General features: G+C 36.3%; 3 protein-coding genes across 3 annotated transcripts; 1 reads left to right on the top strand and 2 right to left on the bottom strand.

The window, feature by feature from the left end:
* Nucleotides 1–2,000: 2,000 nt before the first annotated feature.
* On the bottom strand, nucleotides 2,001–2,921 carry LOC113772436. The gene is made up of 3 exons (XM_027317029.1): nucleotides 2,825–2,921; nucleotides 2,560–2,731; nucleotides 2,001–2,419 (listed from the first exon to the last, which is right to left on the bottom strand). Exons 1-3 carry the CDS (start codon nucleotides 2,828–2,830, stop codon nucleotides 2,157–2,159), a joined length of 441 nt encoding a protein of 146 aa, XP_027172830.1. The 5' UTR covers nucleotides 2,831–2,921; the 3' UTR covers nucleotides 2,001–2,156.
* Nucleotides 2,922–5,671: 2,750 nt separating this feature from the next.
* On the top strand, nucleotides 5,672–10,654 carry LOC113772563 (3-hydroxyisobutyryl-CoA hydrolase-like protein 5). Its single transcript, XM_027317188.1, has 17 exons — nucleotides 5,672–5,905; nucleotides 6,010–6,080; nucleotides 6,361–6,442; nucleotides 6,528–6,614; nucleotides 6,709–6,777; nucleotides 6,937–7,000; nucleotides 7,096–7,169; nucleotides 7,279–7,362; nucleotides 7,484–7,568; nucleotides 7,697–7,782; nucleotides 8,363–8,484; nucleotides 8,559–8,619; nucleotides 8,699–8,797; nucleotides 9,594–9,695; nucleotides 9,787–9,828; nucleotides 10,001–10,107; nucleotides 10,216–10,654. Exons 3-17 carry the CDS (start codon nucleotides 6,410–6,412, stop codon nucleotides 10,259–10,261), a joined length of 1,161 nt encoding a protein of 386 aa, XP_027172989.1. The 5' UTR covers nucleotides 5,672–5,905; nucleotides 6,010–6,080; nucleotides 6,361–6,409; the 3' UTR covers nucleotides 10,262–10,654.
* A 120-nt stretch (nucleotides 10,655–10,774) lies between these two features.
* Nucleotides 10,775–19,135, bottom strand: LOC113772562 (protein VACUOLELESS1). Its single transcript, XM_027317187.1, is given in 16 exon segments — nucleotides 10,775–11,436; nucleotides 11,727–11,824; nucleotides 11,961–12,063; nucleotides 12,234–12,363; nucleotides 12,726–12,907; nucleotides 13,584–13,638; nucleotides 13,777–13,850; nucleotides 13,988–14,095; nucleotides 14,234–14,347; nucleotides 14,427–14,516; nucleotides 15,291–15,383; nucleotides 15,481–15,586; nucleotides 16,701–16,840; nucleotides 17,850–18,140; nucleotides 18,256–18,449; nucleotides 18,452–19,135. Coding segments are annotated over 16 exon segments (2,520 nt in total). The 5' UTR covers nucleotides 19,029–19,135; the 3' UTR covers nucleotides 10,775–11,271.
* Between the last annotated feature and the right edge of the window lie 303 nt (nucleotides 19,136–19,438).

The following is a 19,438-nucleotide window of genomic DNA, read 5'->3' as shown; positions in this document are numbered from 1 at the left end:
TTTTTTGACTTGAAGGGGACTGACAGGAATTGGAAAAATGCGCCGCCGACTCTAATGGGAAAACGTCGACTGATTAATTAGCCGTAGTCATATGTATATACTATTATATAAGCGCCGAGACTGAGTTTACAAAAATTGTTACCCCACTTTTTTTTTTTTTTTTTTTTTTTTTTAAACTAGTCTAAGATTCTTGATAGAAGTAGGAATATTGGCTTAAGCTCCCGTCAGAAACTAATAATCCCTTGGGATAATTTCAGAAACCTCCCTTGAGGCTTCTGACAATTTCACTAAGCTCCCCTTAGATTTAAAAAATTACACATACCTCCCTTGGTATAGTAAAATACCTATAATGCCCTCCACTTGGTAGAAAATTTTAAATTTAAAGTGATAAATTTACAAAATCCAAAAAAAATCTATTTTTCTGTCTCTTGTCTATTTTCACTCCTCTCTTTTTTAGTTAATATAACCTCTTTTTATTATCTTCAATTTTGTGGATATTAGCAACTTGCAATTATAAAATCAACAGAGGGAGTAGATTATGTGTCAAATTAGAAGGAAATGAAGAGACTCGCAGTGATAAAGAAACAAATAATGAAATTGATGATTGAAATAGGAAGAAGAACTAAAGATGTTGAATTTATCATATTTTGTTTGTTGTCAAACTTTTTTTTTTACAAAATGTCAATAATTACATAAGGATTTCTTTCATCGGATTAGAAATTTTTTATTATGATTTTATTATGGAGGTAGAATTTATTCTCTATTTTTGAGATATTAGTATTTTTAAGGCCATAGGAGAGTTATAATAGCGGTTCTAAATCAAATTAACTTATATTGAAAAGGTATTTGACCATTGATATTTAATTTTGGGATATAAAATTGGTTGTAATGGGGTTTGTGTATGTGTGTGTGTCTATTTTTTTTTTACGTAACAAATATTGATACTGTACAAGTAATTTGGGATCCTTTGGACGGCTATTTGGTTTTAAAACTTATGTTTAGATAGTTGCTAGAAATTAGATTTATTGATTTGTGCAAAGTGTTGAAGAAAATAATTGAGTAACTATATTTTTCTTAGTTTAAAGGGCAATTTGGGAATTTTGTGAGAAAATCTATATGGTTAGACCTATATTATTACTAAAAAGTAAAAATAGAGGAGGTATATGTAATTTTTAAAACCTGAGCGAAGCTCTCTGTAATTGTTAAAAACCTCAAGGGAGGTTTGTGAAATTATCCCTAATCCCTTAGAAACAAAGAAGAAAATCAATAATCATGACGGGTGGCGTCAACTTTTTCATATGTGATGCCACTGATCATGTAAGCATATGAGGTCTAAGTGACGAAATACGAAGCTTAAGAAATCGTATTCTGCGGTTCATTGATTCTTGGGAAAAAAAATCAGCAAAAGATTAAATAAAGTTTTCACCTGTTTCTTTTCCTAGAATCAATGAACATTGGAATACAATTCTTTCATTCTTTGTATTTTGTCACTTAAGATCTTATATGCTTACATGATCACTGGCATTAGATATAAAATCGGTGAGGGAGGAGGAGGAAGAGGAAGGAGGAGGAGGGAGGAGGAAGGAGGAAGGTGGGGAGGAGAGAGAAGGACATGGGAAAGAGGTGGCCGTGGTGATCGGTGGTGTTATTTTCAATTTTTAGAAAATATAAAAAAATACTTTCAAAAACGCCTTAAAATTTTAAAATACTCCAAAATACATGTTTAAAAATACTCTAAAAAACGCCTTAAACTCATTTAATCATCTATGATAAAAGTTTATCGCATTTATCGCTACAGTAAAAGTTTTAAAAAATACCCCTAAAAACACTTAATCAATAATGAACCTACATTATACAGTGGCTCCCCTTGTAGGGCCCTCCTTAATTTCTCCCTTCCATGCATGATTTCTACCAAACAACGAATCTTTCTTGAAAATTATTTTCTTTTATTTTACCTCAAAGTAGAACAAAACAATAACATTCTTTTTATTTATTATTTTTTGGTTACAGACGCACATACATATATCTAATCTCTCTCATGCAAATTGAGAAAACCACACACATATATATATATATATATATCCATCCATTGCTTATAACATTCTGGTACAAGCAATTGCATATTCAAGTCTACCAAAATCTTGATCTATTGGCACTCACATGATGCTGCAATTGCACCCGGGGTTATCTGCAAGCTCAACAACATGGAAACTAGGAACACCACCATAAACATGATCAGTTGTGGTCTCAACTTTTTCACTTTCTTTCTTTTCACTATATGATGAATCAACACTCACAATATTAGCAATTCCCAAATGCCTTCGGAGCAACATAGCCAACTTCACAGGATCAAGATCATCATCTCCTGAAACCACAAGCTGGTTCTTCTCCTGCCCATCTAAAGCTATCGATGCAACTCCTACATAAAACACACGCTTTCAAAGAGCATGCCTAACGATTTTAAAGCCACAAGTTTTACGTTGTTACGTGTACCGAAAAATGTATTTAGAAACGAGACGGATGAGAAAAATAGGCCATATATTTCTGTAATTAAATTACCTCGGGTTCGTGCTACGATTTGCATGGCCTTGATTTTGTTTTTGGCTGCTGAGGGCTTCAGCTGGTTCCAGAGCAACTCACAGGGCACCATAGCTTTCATTACCTGGATTAACATGTCCACGGCTTTGGGGCGAGACTTCTCTCCATGCAAGGACACTTTAATTACCACTTTCTGCCACAAAAGAATGATTAGTGTTGTAATAGTAATAAGGAAAATACACAGGAAGTTGGGAAGAGCATTTCTTGAATATCATAGATTTGACACCTTCATCCTGTACTTTTGGGGTGGTGCAAATAAGGTACGTAACGGAATGTGCAGATTGCAGGTGATCCTCCTTTGTGATACTTTTGGGATCTGAGAAGTTTAGATGCTACAAAGCATTAATCCTATCTATTTATAACATGGATGGTTGTTGGAACCTGGAACCAGGGTGTAATTTCATATCTGACAATAAAGTGTTTGGAAGCAGGAATTTTGATGTCTGACTATTCAATTGTGCCAATTTTTTTTTTTCACTTGGCTGGCTACTAAGGTATTAATTGTCAGTCATCAGTCAAGTTGGACAATGAGAGGCACAACTCATTCAATGATACTGAATTAATTTATTTATATGGTTAGTCTCAGCCCAAATGTTCAAAATTAATACTTAAAATTTTGAAATAATCGTGTGGTTTCTAATAGAAAAAATGATGATAGTATTTATCACCATTTTTCATCCCCAAGGCAACACCTCCAAAGTGGCGGATGATGCGTATTTATTTCCTTGCGCATCTTAGAGAGCTACTATTACTTTATATTTTTGTTCCATTTTCTTATTTTCTCCTGAAATAAATAAATGCAAATTGACAAAAAAAAAAAGGAAAATGTGGATTGCTGATCACTGTTGGATGTCCAAGGGTGATGAAGCAGGAAAGAAGTGGTCGATGATTGATTGGGTTTGTGGACGGAGACAGCAAAATATATATATATATATATATATCTATACATTGAGCCTAGAATACAAAATCCGACAATGACATACATTAACCATTGAAAATGAAATTAAAAAATAAAAAGGAGGAAAATAAGAATATAATAATGTTTAGTTTCCTAGAATACATCTTGAGGTGGTATTCCAAGCGTTAGACCGACAATGACATTGACTCATTAACCATTGAGGTGATATGAATTCTTGACTGTTTGAGTTTGTTTTCTTGGTACAAAGGAAGAACAAGAAGAATCAAAACCCATTATAAAGAAAATTCTGTGCTGCAAGTGTATATATTCCTCGTCAAGTCAAGGTTTGCGGAAATTGTGGTCGAGTGCTTGAGAGGCTATGATGGTAAATTAAATTATCCATATATACTTTTGTTACTGAGTGTTCACAAATTTTTTTTTTTTTTTTTTGGGTTTTGTTTTTGTAATATGGGTAACAATGTGTACGTGTTGAAGGAATTGAGGCGGATTCAGAAAATCAGGAAACTACTGTTAAAAAAAGGAGAAAACGCTGATCCCCACAAAAGTGGCAAAAGGGCTCGGGAGAAAAGGTGGCAAAAATGTTTTAAGTTGATCTTCTCCACTCTCGGGCGAAGGACAAGAAAGAAGAGGAAGAAAGAAGAGGTTTATATTATACTGCTCCTACCACAAACAAATTTTACTCATCCCCATATTTTGTATTCATCAGTTACACTTACAATGTTATCCTTTGTTCAGTCGCAAATATCACAAGACCACACTCCTGTCAAATTTTGGAAGCCTAATGAGTTTAGTTTGAATTGAGAGATCTAAGGATGATTTGAAATCCTCCCAAATGTGAGAGGGAGATGAAGGAAAAGTTTTCTAAAGTGACTAATTTTTTTTTTTTTTTTTTGTCAACACTAGAGGGAGGGAGACTTAAACAGATTAAGTCTAAATCCGATAAATTACCACTGATCCAAACGGATGCCTATATATCCGTTGGCAAAATTTTTTCGGAAAATCCTGAATATTAGAATGTAGACGAAGAAAAGAAGAGCCTTAAAGCTCCTTTGGTTTCTGAAGTGACTAAATCGAATAATGGTTAGTGGTTCTACCGTAAAACTGGTTAATACATGTATTCAAAGAAGAAGAAACCGTGTGCACTCAATATCACTGGTCCACAATAGCAAAGCTTAGTGTTCTGGTTCAACATCATGAATTCATAATTGGGCTCTACCTCAGAATAATGTGTTGAGTTCTAGCCCATCGAATACCCAGCATAACCACAATCACACGGCAGCTGCTGGCATGGCCCAATCCCCCTCCTCCCTTCTTTTTTTTCAGATGCTTATTTACAAAAATAAACAAATTAATTTTCTTTCATTAGCAAGTCAAGATATATATATATATATATATATATAATAAATTCCAAATTGTTTGCATGTATTAAGCCATTCCAATTCACATAGATAAATCGATTAATCTTTCTTATAATTGTGAATGTCAGTATACACACTAGCAAGTCAGGATGTATGATGATATATCATATATGTGCAAAAAATTGAGGCTTAATTTTAAATTAAATTTAATTGTTATATATTCATATTCTTCACTATATATACTGTTAGGGCAAAAAGAAAATAATCTAAATTCATATGCATGACTTCATTTTCCACAATCTTCTCCATATCATTTTGTCGCAACAACTCAACTCAATTAGATTAGATGGAACAATAATCAGTTAACTATAACGTATGTGATTAGACTTTTCAACCCTCTCATTCTCTCTTGTCAAAATTTGAAGCCTCTATAAATTCAAACCAAAACAAAAATCAAATTATAAGATATAAATTCTTACTATAAAACAAGAAGGTCACAAGAGTACAATTCTGTTTGCAATATTAATGCGGTCGAATAAAAATTTTGCAACTTTCAATGGATAGATAATCCAACACTCACAAACAACAACAGCACAACAAAATCATCTTCATCGCAACAAAATTTTTTTTTAAACACTGAAAATAATAACGATTCAGCAGATTGAGGTCTCATTGCATATGGAGGTGAAAAAGACACTTTTGTTAGTATGAACTGTAAAGTTATAAACTTTTTGTTAGTTTTTTCCTTAGAATATAAAGACAGGAATGAGTGAGTGGTTTAGGAAATCTGGTCAATCACATGATTCAACTAAACCTCACATCATTACATCTGATTAGGTTGGTATACTGATAACATCACATCGATCACCCAATTAGCTATGTGAAAAAAAAAAAAAATCATTTTTGCTTAGTGCAAAACAACGTAGGTTGGATGGATGGATGGATGGATGGAAGTGGGGGAAACGTGGTAGGTGCAGCAGAAGGAAAAGAAACTTAGCTGTTGAAAAGGGGAAGAAAGATCCCACAATAGGTACACATAAGATTGACACTGATGAGAATAGTTAGGTTGCTACCAACCAACCAAGCTTGCTAAAAATCAAGGCCTACATTAATCTTCACCATTTTCATATCCAGGTTCTGCAGTCTGCTTCGCTTCTCAAAATTGTAGAACAGAACAGAGCCTTAATCTCCACAGGCTACTAAAGGTAAGCTAAATGATTCTGATTATTTCAAGAAATGGTTTTTATTATGAATTGCGCAGAATCTAAGAGAATTAGTGTTCTTGAATTTATTTGCTGTTGTCGGATGATGAACTTTGAAGCTACAATGTCTTCTTTCTACTTTTCTTGTCCTTGTTTTGTTTGGGCTGCAGTATAAATTTGATCTGTTTCGGATAATATGTTTGATATTTTGTTTAAGTTTCTTCATGGTTTGTGCTGCCCTTTTCCTAAATGTTTCCTTTTTGATTCTTTATTGCAATTGTAGCTCTTCTTGCTTTGAGAGGCTTTTTCTAGATAGCTGAGGGATAATTTAGATGGCTCAACAAGTGAACAGCCAAGATGAAGAGGTAGTTTATTTTTTTTCTTCCCTCCATATTTAAGTCTGTAACAGAGAATTTTAATTAGTAATATGATTTTATCAATAATGATCAGGTCGTTCTTGCTGAAGAAATAAGCCACCACGTGAGATTGATCACCTTGAACAGGCCTCGCCAATTGAATGTGATTTCATCGAGGGTGGTAAGTTGGATGCTTCTTGATTGCTAGTAGTATGATTTCTGAATTGTTACATTGCCTTTTCTAATCGAGGGTCATTCAAATTCTCTTGCTTTAGGTGTCTTTACTTGCTCAGTACTTGGAAAAGTGGGAAAAAGATGACAATGCAGAACTCATACTGATTAAGGCAAGTATTATCTTTCAAAATGTTGACTCTCTACTATCATAGTCTATTTAGCAAAATGTTGCCTCAAGGAAAATTTGATAAAATAAATATAGGACTGAAAGACTTGAAGTTAAGGAGTTTTGCTGAAAAGAAACTGTATAAAACTGTTTGTGTACACAGGGTGCTGGCCGTGCCTTTTCTGCTGGTGGGGATTTGAGAATGTTTTATGACGGCAGGACCTCGAGTAATCATTTTCTGCTGATACTGTAATGCTTGCAAGATTGTATTTTCACTTTCAAGTTAACTTATGCAACAGTATTTCTCTTTGTCAATTGTCAGGGGATTCGTGTCTTGAAGTGGTCTACAGGATGTATTGGCTTTGCTACCACATTCACACTTATAAGAAAACACAGGTTGCTTTAATTTCATGGAGCATTTGTTGGCAAGAAGTTATTGTTCTGGAAGAATTTGTGAAGCCTACATTTTGGCATTTCCAATCCTGCTTGTGGATATTTTTGGCAGGTTGCTCTTGTTCAAGGAATTTCCATGGGGGGAGGTGCATCTTTGGTGGTCCCGTTGAAGTTTTCCGTAGTCACAGAAAAAGCTGTTAGTATCAAATGTGATTCATAGATACTTTGCTGATCATTTGGCTGTAGGAAGCTCTATTTCTTCTCTCTATTTCATTCTCCTTTCTTTCCATGATGAGTTTTGAGCATGTTTATTACAGGTTTTTGCCACTCCAGAAGCAAGTATTGGGTTTCACACTGATTGTGGGTTTTCGTACATGCTTTCACGTCTCCCTGGGCATCTAGGTAAGGTTCAACTAGACCAGATTTTCATTACATATTATGTATCCAATAGTTGAAGTGTTTTTCCTTCTGCATGTGTCGTAAGAAAAATAAGGTCAACTTCAACTTTCTAAGTGGAACTTCATATGCAGGGGAATACTTGGCCCTAACAGGGGCAAGGCTGAGTGGTAAAGAGTTGATTGCCGCTGGATTGGCTACGCATTTTGTCCCCTCCGAGGTACATTGCAAATTTTAAAGCTGTTTTAGGTACTTTAGTCCTGTGTCAGATTGAGTAGTTGAAGGAGCATGTTCCTGGGAAATCTTTTTTCTGATTGTAAAAGCAGCAAGCTTCCTCATCACAACACACCTTTTAGTTCCTTGAGTGCTCCATAATAGTAATTTAAGGGCTCATATAGCGACTAAGCGGGGGGTTGATTAGGAAAATGGGATATATCCCCTCAGTTGTTTGGAGGGGGAGAGAAAAAAGAAGTTGAGGGAGAGAGGATCCATGGTCAGGAAGTCAAGGGAAAGAGGAACTGTTGTCAGTCCATCTTAGTGTCTTATCCCATACGTGACATTATTAATCCAAAAAAAAAGGAAGACACTATTAACTAAAGATTATTATTGTCTTAGACAATAGACATTCTTTGCTAAATACCAGATTGGCTCTATTGCTTATCAAATCCTTATCCATCATCTGTTAGAATCCCTCAAATGCCATATTTCAATGGATAAGACACATTGTTAGTTGCATCAGATTTGTCCAGTAAGTTAGAATATCAAATGTTGACTATGTTTAAGCCATGTTCTACATCCAGAAACTGCCTGAACTGGAGAAACGCCTGGTGAGCTTAAATAATGGTGCAGAGACTGCTGTCAAATCTACCATTGAAGAATTTTCCACTGATGTTCAGATTGATGAAGAAAGTGTCTTGAACAAGTAAGTGATCTCAGTTTACTGCATTACTATTTCAGAAATTTTCACAGGATTAATCTTGTTTGGTTTACTTGCAGACAAAAAATGATAGATGATTCTTTTTCTAAGGATTCTGTGGAGGAGATCATAAAATCCCTTGTAAGAGATAATATTCATGATTCAAAAAAGTCTTGCGTGTTATAAAATTACAGGACCTAATGTGCATAGTCAATCTCAGGAAGCTGAGGCTACCAAAGAAGGAAATGGTTGGATTGTTCCAGTGCTTAAAGGATTAAAGAGATCATCTCCGACAGGATTAAAGATAACATTGAGATCGGTAATGGAATTCCCTAGAATCTCCTCTTTCAGCAGTTGATATTAATCTGAACTGGTGGATAGTTGTACAAATATATAACATACTTGAAGTATCAAAAATTTGAACAGCTGTTTTTGGTGAGAGTTTGAGTGATCCTTTCACATACTCTTTATACATCCATTTCTCTTCATGCTTGATTTCTTTCTCTTATCTGTTTTGATCTTTTTGTGTGCGCTTGATGTGGGATGGTCATTGCAGTGGGAGTTGCATCTCATTCTTCTCTTTGCATTTCCCTGCTTGCTAAATCAACTGTCTAAAAGTAAATTTCTTTTCAGTTTTTAATGTTTGTGAAAGATTGAAATTTTAACTCTAGTTATCCTACTGAGCGTATGTAATTTAGAAGTTAAGAAAACAGGTTTTGTTTCAGAGAATATAACGGAGTACATTTTTCACAAAAATGTGTTTGAATATTTGACATTTATATCCCCGTGTAGCAGTGATGGATTTTGTCTTTTTCAAAGTCATCTTTGAAGCTTGAATACACTTGTTGCAAAATAAAAACATGATTGTTATCATGTCAGTGCGAGACTTCATATGGCTCGTGTAACTATCAAAGTTCTTAGTTCAGTTCTTATAGATTTCGTGGAATTCTCCATATTCAACACCAGAAATTGAACACGTGAATAACGTTTTGCTGCTTGAGTTATAAGTTGTACAGCTTTGTCTGAAGCTTCTACTATTTGATAGTTTTCATATTGCAATTTCTCAATTTTGCTGTATCCTCTCTGCTCTAAAATCGGTACTAAACAATATCTAGATCCGAGAAGGAAGGAAACAGTCACTGCCTGAATGCCTGAAAAAAGAGTTTCGTCTCACTATGAACATTCTTCGTACGGCAATATCCGGTGATGTTTATGAGGTAATATCTTGCTACTTCAGTTTTATAGTGCAACAACAGAAAGTGATGTGTTGCTTTCTACCTCTGAAGTCTACTCTCTTTTCTTCTAAAGGGTATCAGAGCTCTTACAATTGACAAGGATAACTCTCCAAAAGTATGTTCCCTCTCTCTCTCTCTCACACACACACATATTCTTGAATGTTCCAATGCAACCATCTTTTATCCTTTTTCCCTCCCTCTGTGCCATCTGTGTTACAAGAACTCTTGCTGTATCAAAATGAGAATGCTGACCAAGATATTGCTGCCATGCCTTCCTCAAATAACAGTGGGATCCTTCAACTTTTGATAGAGTGGATGATGAGAGAGTCAATGTTGTATTCCAACCATTTGAAGAAGATTTGGAGCTCAAGATTCCAGAAAGAGAAGATTGCAGGTTTTGTTTTGCATGCCTTCGACCCTGAAGTTAGTGCTTGCAGCTAATAACTTGGTGCTGCTAGTTTCTGTTATTATTTTCATCGTTGCATTTTAATCTGATTCACAGGTGGGAAGGAAAATACGAGAATTCAGTTTATGCAGTTCCAAAGTGAGCGATGAACCAAAGTTTTTTGGCTACCATCTGAAATAGCCTCAACCGTCCGAGCCACATAGCATACTTTTCCCTGTTTCCACACATTTATGAGCGCTGGTATTTTGCCTTGCTCTTCCAGGGTTTCTAGCTCAAAAAATGTATTCGTCTAAACTACTGCAATAACATGAGACATAAAATGCATTCTCTTACATAAATGAGCACCTGATTGTATCAGACATAAAACTCATCCTCTTGCATGACGGAGCACGAGATTTTATCAGTTTATAGGGTTCATCATCAACAATATCAAGTCATTGAAAACGTTTATTCCAACTTTTTCTAGTGAGGTCAGCTGAGCCCTTGAACAGGGCTCAAGACAGTAGAACCGGATCCTCCCGGGACGTTGTAATAACTTGCATCTTTACAATTTCATATAGAGAAGTGCTGTTCGTTGCATCTTTACGATTTCATATTAAATGCTATGGGAAAACGGGGGAGGATGAAGTACCAATTTGAAAGTTTATACCACAGAGAGCGTTGGCATCATAAGCTGCTCATTTCTGATTAGCAGATGAAGTAAACGAATGAGTAAATTACAGAACGGATGAATAAATTGCAAAATAACAGAAGGCTTACAATAACACGTATAAATAACTAAAAGCCACACTGAGCCGTTGCAAACCATATTATACCGTTCATGTTGTGTTTTGTTTACAAACTGATGTTAACATTACATCGGCAAAAACTATGCATCAAAGCGAGCTGCCCGCTGCCCACGGTGAAGCTAAACCAATTGGTTTGTACGTGTTCTTTCATAGACTGCAATAGCTTAAAAGAAGAAGATACAAAGGGCAGCAATCAGGCTCTTTGACAGGGTGGTCACAGGAACAAGCAAGCAGCCTGTCACATGCTCGCTCTGGAAGCTTCATAACATTAACCATGATATCAACATATTAACAACCGCCATCACTCAGCTCCATACTTCCAAAATCAACGAAGAGGTGAAATGCCAGAGCCGAAAGAGCAAAACTAAGAAACCCCCTGGAAGGACAACCGATCTCGAAGGGTATCAAATATTGATGAAGCTGCTGCATTCTGCGAGAAGGTCAATTTCAATCGACCTAGTAATTCATTATCCTTAGCCTGAGATGCAGCATCAGCAGCTTCCTTTGCCATTCCAATTCGAGCATAAGCCTGCTCATGGATGTCAAAATTTTTTATTAATTGTTGAAAACGATGCATAATGGCAAAACAAAACAAATGCCTCCCCTTATGAGTATCTCTGTCTTTTCTTCTTTGTTTGAAATCATTTTTCAAACCAGCTACTAACATTAAACGGTGATTTGACTCTTTAGTAAATGGTATACCATTTCCACATTTGATAGGGCAACTAAAAAAGAAAATAAAATGTATACTATAAGGAAAAACATATGTAATGGACACATCATGCAGTCACACTGAATATAAATCCCAGCCATGCTTACCTCAGCTCTCTCCCTAGGATCAGACAGCTTTGGTATGTATTTAACAGCTTCACCTTTCTCATCAGCATCAACACATGCCTCCACAAATGGTCGATAGCCTACAAATGGAAGGGAATGGAGGGGATGAGGGAGTTCATCAAATTAAAGGAATATCATATGCCACCGCATATACTTCAAGACAACAAAGTCAAAAAAGGAATTGTAAATGCTTCTGGACACACGTTTTCAGCTTACCAATGGGTGGTCTTTTCTCCTTTGAGAATTTCTCCAGAGCATCCCAATCCCTGATTGTTGCCAAAGCAAATACTTTAAGCCAATACCAACGCTTCTCCGAAACCTAAATCATTTTACACAAGTTTCATAATCACAATGTCCAGATTGAGAAAGTGCATGATAACTAACATGGCAGTCCATGAGAAAGGAAGAGATGTATCATCCCAACATCTTCCTTCACGTGTAATCTTATCCAATTAATAGAAGGAAATGAAAATACAAACATTTTCAGACCTTAAATTCTGTTTTAACTTTCAGAGCAGCCCGATGATTTCCCAGTACAATACATGTTCGAATTGTATCACTGATGCTTGAATCCACAAAAATAGGCTGCTTTGTGGTGACCTCCAACTCTTGTTGCATCCTGCAGTTAATACACATTGAGCATTACCAGCCAAAGAGCAGAAGAAATCAAAATATATTTTTCAAATCAAATGAAAAAATATACAGCTTTATGGTCCACAGGACAAGAGGACTTTGTTTGGTAGCCTCCTAGTACAAAATGTCACGTGTGTCTAACAGTAGCAAAAGAAGTTTTTATCTAAAGCTAATATGCTAATTGACGTATGCAATGCAAGCATCATCTCTGGTGTCACTCTCATAATAAAGCAACTAACAGCACAATGTGGCAATAACCTCAAACTTGAAGCTTCATATCGATTAACAAGAGTTTGGCAGAGGAAGTCAAAAAATGATCATATTCTAATGTGCTGGATGAAATGTCACCTCAACAACTTTGCATGCTCTTCAGCTGCCTTTGACTCAAAAACATGTTCCCTGGTTTCAGAGAAAAGTTTCTGCACATTCTCAATGAGCTTTATCCGAGGACCCTGAAGGGGAGATCCCCTGCTTGCCATTGGGTTCTTTGCCAATTCCCATGACTCTTTCCACATTAGAAAAGCCGCATCCTAGAAAAATGATATAACCTTGAACTGTTGTATCACCTTTGAAGGAAGGAATATAACCTCAATTACTGAGGCAACAAAACGCAGAAAACTATCATGTATACATCGACAACAAGCAGTAAAAGCTGGATGCTTCAACAATTTAAATCAATTTTATATTGCACCCCAACAATGAAAAATCTCATGTAATTCGTGTTTTGATACAAAATTTCCCACACATCATAACAGCCTCCATGGAATTGCAGCTGCTAAGTTACTAAAATAGTTTCTCTCTCACTAAATATTGGAGATACAAACGAAATGTCAGCCAGTGGTTGACAAACAAAATTTTATTTATAATCCAACCATGAGTTCAAGCATCATTAAACAGGAAGAGTCACGATTGGTGACAGCTCTCAACTGAACCCAGTTGACATAACATACAACAACGCTATAGAATTATTTCTTACATTATAGGTAACATTTGCACAAAAATTATTTGCCTGCATCACAAACACGTTTTCCAAGACAACCTTTTATCTTCCCAACCACCTTTTCATCTCACATGCATTACATCACAAAAAGTGCTACAGTAATTATTCCAAATAAGACTTCAAATACACTCCTATCCAAACACATATTATTTTAATTCCGAAAAGAATGAAAACTAACCCTTGATAGTAAGCTAATCTAAACTAACCTGAATTTCTCCAGTAGTTATGAAAAAATTCTTCAGGAATTCATGCTTATAGCACCTGAAGAACAAAAAGATGCCAGTATTACTACAACTTTGACACCATAGAAAAGAAAAGAATTTCATGTATTATGTCAACTATAAATTTGAAGCAGCAGAAAGAGGACAAAACAAAACTAAACCCACTGAACACACATACCTTGCGTAGCATATGAATAAATCACGTGCCAGTGACCTGGCATGTATTGTTCTATGAAACTCCATAGTTGGTCCCTGGAACATTAGCAGTAAAAGGACAAACAAAATGTCATCACCTGATGGATATTCTTTGTTTGACAAGTTAGTACTCCTCAATAATAAAATAAACATTTATTGAGGGATAAAATACTACTCTTAAAGTAATCAAGCACCTTCTGCCAGATATGAAACAGGACAAGATAAACAAGATCAGTATCTCCACTTTCAGTTGCCTTGGCTAGAGCAGTAACTTCTTCTCCGATCCTAAGCAAGAGAGGAACCTAACCAAGCATCATACAGAAGAAAAAGCACAGCAGTCATCTAGAAACCGCAAGGCACATTGAAGATACCAACATGGTAAAAAAAAAAATAGCAAGCATACTTCACAAAAGAACTATACAAGGAAAATACAAAGGAACCTGCTTGGAGGAACAAGGTTCGTGTTCAACTAGCATGGCGGCTAATTTCCTGCGGCCACTCTTATCAGCATGGGCAGCAACTGCCGCATAAGATATACCTTTGCATAACTTCAACTGCAATTGCCAAACAATTGATTAAGCCACACATTATGAGCAGAAAAGATTGTAGAAATTACTAAATCTGAACAAAGACCTTATCGAGCAAGATTTGAAGGAGATCAGCATCGGGGATTGCCAATGAAGAAGTTATTTTGTTACACGCCCAATGCATGATGACGACTTCCTGCAGAAAAACCCAAAAGAGTAAGCAGGACAAAGCCTAGTATGGAATCATATGCTACGTGAAAAGAAAAATAACCCATATAAAGAATTAAAATAAAAGTGGATTTGGAGCAGTTGTAGTTTTATAATTTAGCACAAACAGATAGTTGAAGTAGACCATTCTATCTATCCTTTCTTGTTTGTGATCATTCTATCTAAAGCCATTTCTGCAAGCTTGCAAAAACTATTTTCATCACATAATCAAGATCAAATAATGAATATGAGAAGAAAGATTCAAAAAATGAAGTGTTGAGGGTAATAGGAAGGGTGAAACGTATCACACCAAGTACAACTTCACTATCTTAAACCCAACAAAACATCCACCCTCAACACAAATCAGATCGGAAGACTTTGAGGCCAAACAGTGACAAAGTACTATTAACCTACAAAATGAATCATGACATTGAATGGGCTCTTAACAAAGAAAAGTTAGTGCACTGAAAATCCAATAAACCGCAGAAGAATATACCCTACAGGCTCCTATTAATTCCTGCACATGATGCAAATGAAAGAATGAAAAGATATCATTGAGTTCAAAAAATAAAAGAGAATAAACACACAATAGATTACTAACATGTGAAAAGAACAAAAAAATGGTATAGTTATATACTGTCGTCACATACAGAACACAGACTTGGCTTGGATGAAATAAGTTTACCAATAGATTCGCCCTTTTCAGCTTACAGGAAAAAGTCAAATGCAATATACTGATAACAGAAACAACATCATAACTTACTTGATTCATCCCTAAATATTCTGATATCCGCAAAGCTATAAGGTGCTGATGAGCATTAATCAGGCGTCCAATCAGAACTGATGGTGTAAGCAACTGATAGGAGACAGAGAAAGACAACTTGATAGCCTTCAATAATTATAGAAAATAGTTAAAAATTCCAAAAAAAATTAACATGTGAAGCAAGAAGGACCTTATACTGTTGAATACTGAGTGGAATCCCGACATCAGGGTGGCGTACAGCATTCAGAACTCGTAAAGTTCTAGACGTATCACGGATGCGATTGCGCTGAAATTGGCTGCCAAAGCCAACTGGTTATCATTATCAAGACAAGAATCAGAAAAACAATTTTCTTCCAGCAGCATGGAAAAGAGATCCAACTGAAAGTTTTGTGGCACGGGTGAAAGAAAGAAACAACTCCATTTTATCCTTCATTTCTCTAGCTTGCTGAGTACCATATATGAATATAAATGCATTTATTTATTAATTTCAATCTCAGAATGAGAAACGTCAGGTTGGAAAATATCAAGCAAAGTAGCAGCAAGTTTTGTATACACTTGTTGCATGTCATCATAGCCTCTATCTATTTTTACACTGTTTGCATATCTAGTGAAACTGAATGGAATAATCCAATATTTCTTGTTTCAAGGCATTAAACAATCCAATTTTTTATCTCCCTTTCCATGTAAAAGGGACTGTAATGAAGGGGTGTAAGTCTAGGTATTAGATTTAAAAAATGCATGAACCATATGATGTGAAGCAACATAAAGTATTCAAACGTGGACATAGAAACTTTGGTTTTTCTCAGTCAATAATATAGAACACCTTAACAATATGCAAATTTTTTAATATTTGACTGGGGTGTAGAAAAACAAAGAAGAGCACCTGAGTAAACAATCAAAGAAAAACTTAAAGAGTCTTAATTAAGAAGAGATGTCATCTGCTAGTATTGAAAATTTTAAGGGTAAGACACAAAACATTACCCACAGCCTGACGCTTAATCATCCATATATACCATAGATACAGCAAAGGCATGAGGGCTTGGTGTTATCATTTATGTCACTTTTCAGATTTCCATTTATACATCATTGATTGTTATTTACAACAAAAAGACCAACAGAAAACCATGAACTTATGGTAACTTCCAATAACTTCCACACCTTGCTAATTTCTAATACATTTTTCTTTTAGTATGCACATATTGGTTTGTGTCTTTCCCACTAGCTTATATAATTGATTGTGTTGAAGTACATACAGTTTTCATGCATAAGACAAATAGAAAGAAGATAATTTGAATAGCTCATCCATGTGAGGCATTAAATTAAAGACGACACTCTCAAGCCTAAACCCAATTTTCTCATCATAGATGACATTAGATGTTCACATACTGCAATAAGATTATAACCACTGACCTGCAAAAGGCTTGGCCATAGCTTGCAGATCTGAGTAACGCTCGTTGTTGTGAAATATCAAATTCATGACTTGCAGCATCTATACAAGCTTCAACAGCCCCAGGCAACGAAGAGCGAATAAGTCTCAAATTTTCATCTGCCTGGAAGAAAATTTCATTGTTGAGATTTCTTTGTATATATAACAAAATTATACTGTTACAATACCATAGTATTCCATTCTTGCACTGGAACATCTGATGAACACATATTGCTCGAAGATTTAGCACAAAACTGAGAAAACAACGCTCTCATGACGCAAGGACATGGAAAATACTGTGTGTATTCATGAAGAGAAGACATTTAGCTGTACAAGTCTCTGAAAATTGTTAATAAACTAACAAGGCATTTACAAAGAAGCAACAGCACTCTAAGACACGTGTATAATGAAAATATTCTATCCAAGTATAGAACACAAATACAGATCGACTTCTAGTCTTCTACTGCCGTAACAATACATTTCCAATTTATGGAGCATTTGCGGTGTGTCTAGGCTCTACTTACTAAAAGAACATCATCCGAAAATTGCTAACTATAGTGAAAGTAAGCAAAGGCAGAGAAATGAGAAGAGGAGACCAGCAGGAAACTATGAAACAACTGAAGCAGGGTACCAAAGTAGCCTCGTTTCTTCTTTACCCTCAAAAGCAGACGTCTTGCTAATCAGCGGTAGGATAGTTGCCATTTAATGATCAATTCTCGATTAGTAAGCAGTTTAAGCCACTTAGCAATAGGTGCCTTTGCAGAAAATGATTTCACAAAACATAATATTATTCTTGAAGCGGCTTTTAGGAAAACACCATATAGCCGGATAACTTCCCAGATGAAGGAGGATCAAATTACAGTCTAATCACCAAAACCATGCATATAAACAAAAGGGTTGAAAAAACTCCATTAGAACATTTTCTTTCTTCAATGATGCGTATGATACTCAAAATTAGATATACAAACAGGAAAAGTGATCCAGCTACGTTCCTCACATATTTCCCTGTTTACCTAACAGCAAACAGATCCTTAAGACAAACCTACTACTGTAAAATCTTTTCAGCCTTATATATCTAGAACACATGAACACACGTTGAGAAACTCTGACAAAGGAGACCCATGTTGGCTCACCTTAGCACTTCGGCGGTCAAAGTGATCCAAGGCATCATATAGTAAAGCAGCAGGCTGTGTACTACCGATTTGAAAAATGGATACAGTAGAATCCGGAACACGTTGCAGGAACTCCATATTAGTATTCGAAAGTATCCTCACACCATCACATTCCGGAATAAGCACAATCGGTTCATCATAAAGGTAGCGAACTGGATCTCCATAAGGACCAACCATCAAAAGCATATCATCCCAGTAAAGCAACACGCTATCCATTCCACACCAAGCTAACTGCTCAGGAGGCAATGCTGACTACAAATAACAAAAAATATTTCCAATTCAACATTTTTCCGATCGAACGTTTAATTGGCAATACAGCGAAAAAAAAAACAAATAATCATGTAAGCAGCAGGCTAGACAGCCTTACCTCACAAGTGTACTCGAAAATAATGTTGGAAAAATCCGAGGAGAGTACAAGAAGCCTTCCATCATGAGTGAAGGAAGCTATAAGCTTTCCATTTCTGGAAACCACCATTTTCTGAATTGGCCCAATTTCGGCGCCAGTCTGCTGCACCCCATCTTCCTCTACAACCATCACAGAATCCGAAACCCCTAACAAACCTCCACATTTCCCGACATCGTATATTGTGGCTCGATCACGGCCATACACAACGGCATATCTTCCAAACCCGTATCCGCCAGCCTTATCGGGCACGGATTATTAAAATCGGGTATGCAGTAGAGCTCGACGGCTTCATTGATGCATACGACGCCGTTTCCCCAGAAAACGCACTCCACAATGCTGTGTTTTAATCCGTCTTGACCAAGGGATAGGGTCTTGATGAGCTCAGCGTGGAAGGAGTAGCAATAAACGGTGCCATCTTGGGTTATGCAAATTAATTTTAAGTCGTCGGACCACGCCATGCCAATTAACCGTCCGCCAGCGTTTCTCCAGACAGTTTCGGAGATCTGGACGCCGGCAGAGTTGAAGATACGGAGTTTCCGGAGGGCCGATTCGGAGTAGAGCTGGACGATTTTGGCGTCATCGCGGATAGCTGCGATAGGACCGCCGAAGGGTGCGCAGGCGACCTTGTTCCGCGTGAGGTCCACATGCTTCCATTGCATTTGGTACAGTTCGGGTTTCCGGTAGTAGCGGTTGTAGAGGAGCTGCCATTCCGCCGCCACTGAGACTGCGGCCATGATTGCGGTGGTTACCAGTGGCCGGCGATCAGTCAAGGTCGGAAATTTAGTAGACGTGATCGCTGAGAAATTTGATAGACTGGAGAGTGCTGTAGGAAAGAGAAGGAAAAAAAAACAGGAAAAGAAAGTTCAAGAAAAATCGGGGGTTCTAAAAGAATATAGTAAAATCTACGGGTTGGGGAGTAAAATTTTGTCTTAATTTTGTCCTCCGGGAAGGAAAAGAATGTACTGTATAAAATTTGCAATCTTCTGTCCACATCCTATGTCACTCTTTGTCCTACTTTTATATATTGCTATTTTTTTCATAAACATGTTTTAATTTTTTTTGTTTTCTTAAGATTCAATAACTATTAATTAAGTAAAAAATAAATACACAGCTTCAAAAAAGTAATATATAATAGAAAATTAAA

Source organism: Coffea eugenioides, chromosome 5, assembly GCF_003713205.1.
Source record: "Coffea eugenioides isolate CCC68of chromosome 5, Ceug_1.0, whole genome shotgun sequence".
NCBI classification, from domain to species: Eukaryota; Viridiplantae; Streptophyta; class Magnoliopsida; order Gentianales; family Rubiaceae; genus Coffea; species Coffea eugenioides.
The sequence above is the reverse complement of the archived record's forward strand: the minus strand, read 5'-3'. Positions and strand labels throughout refer to the sequence as shown.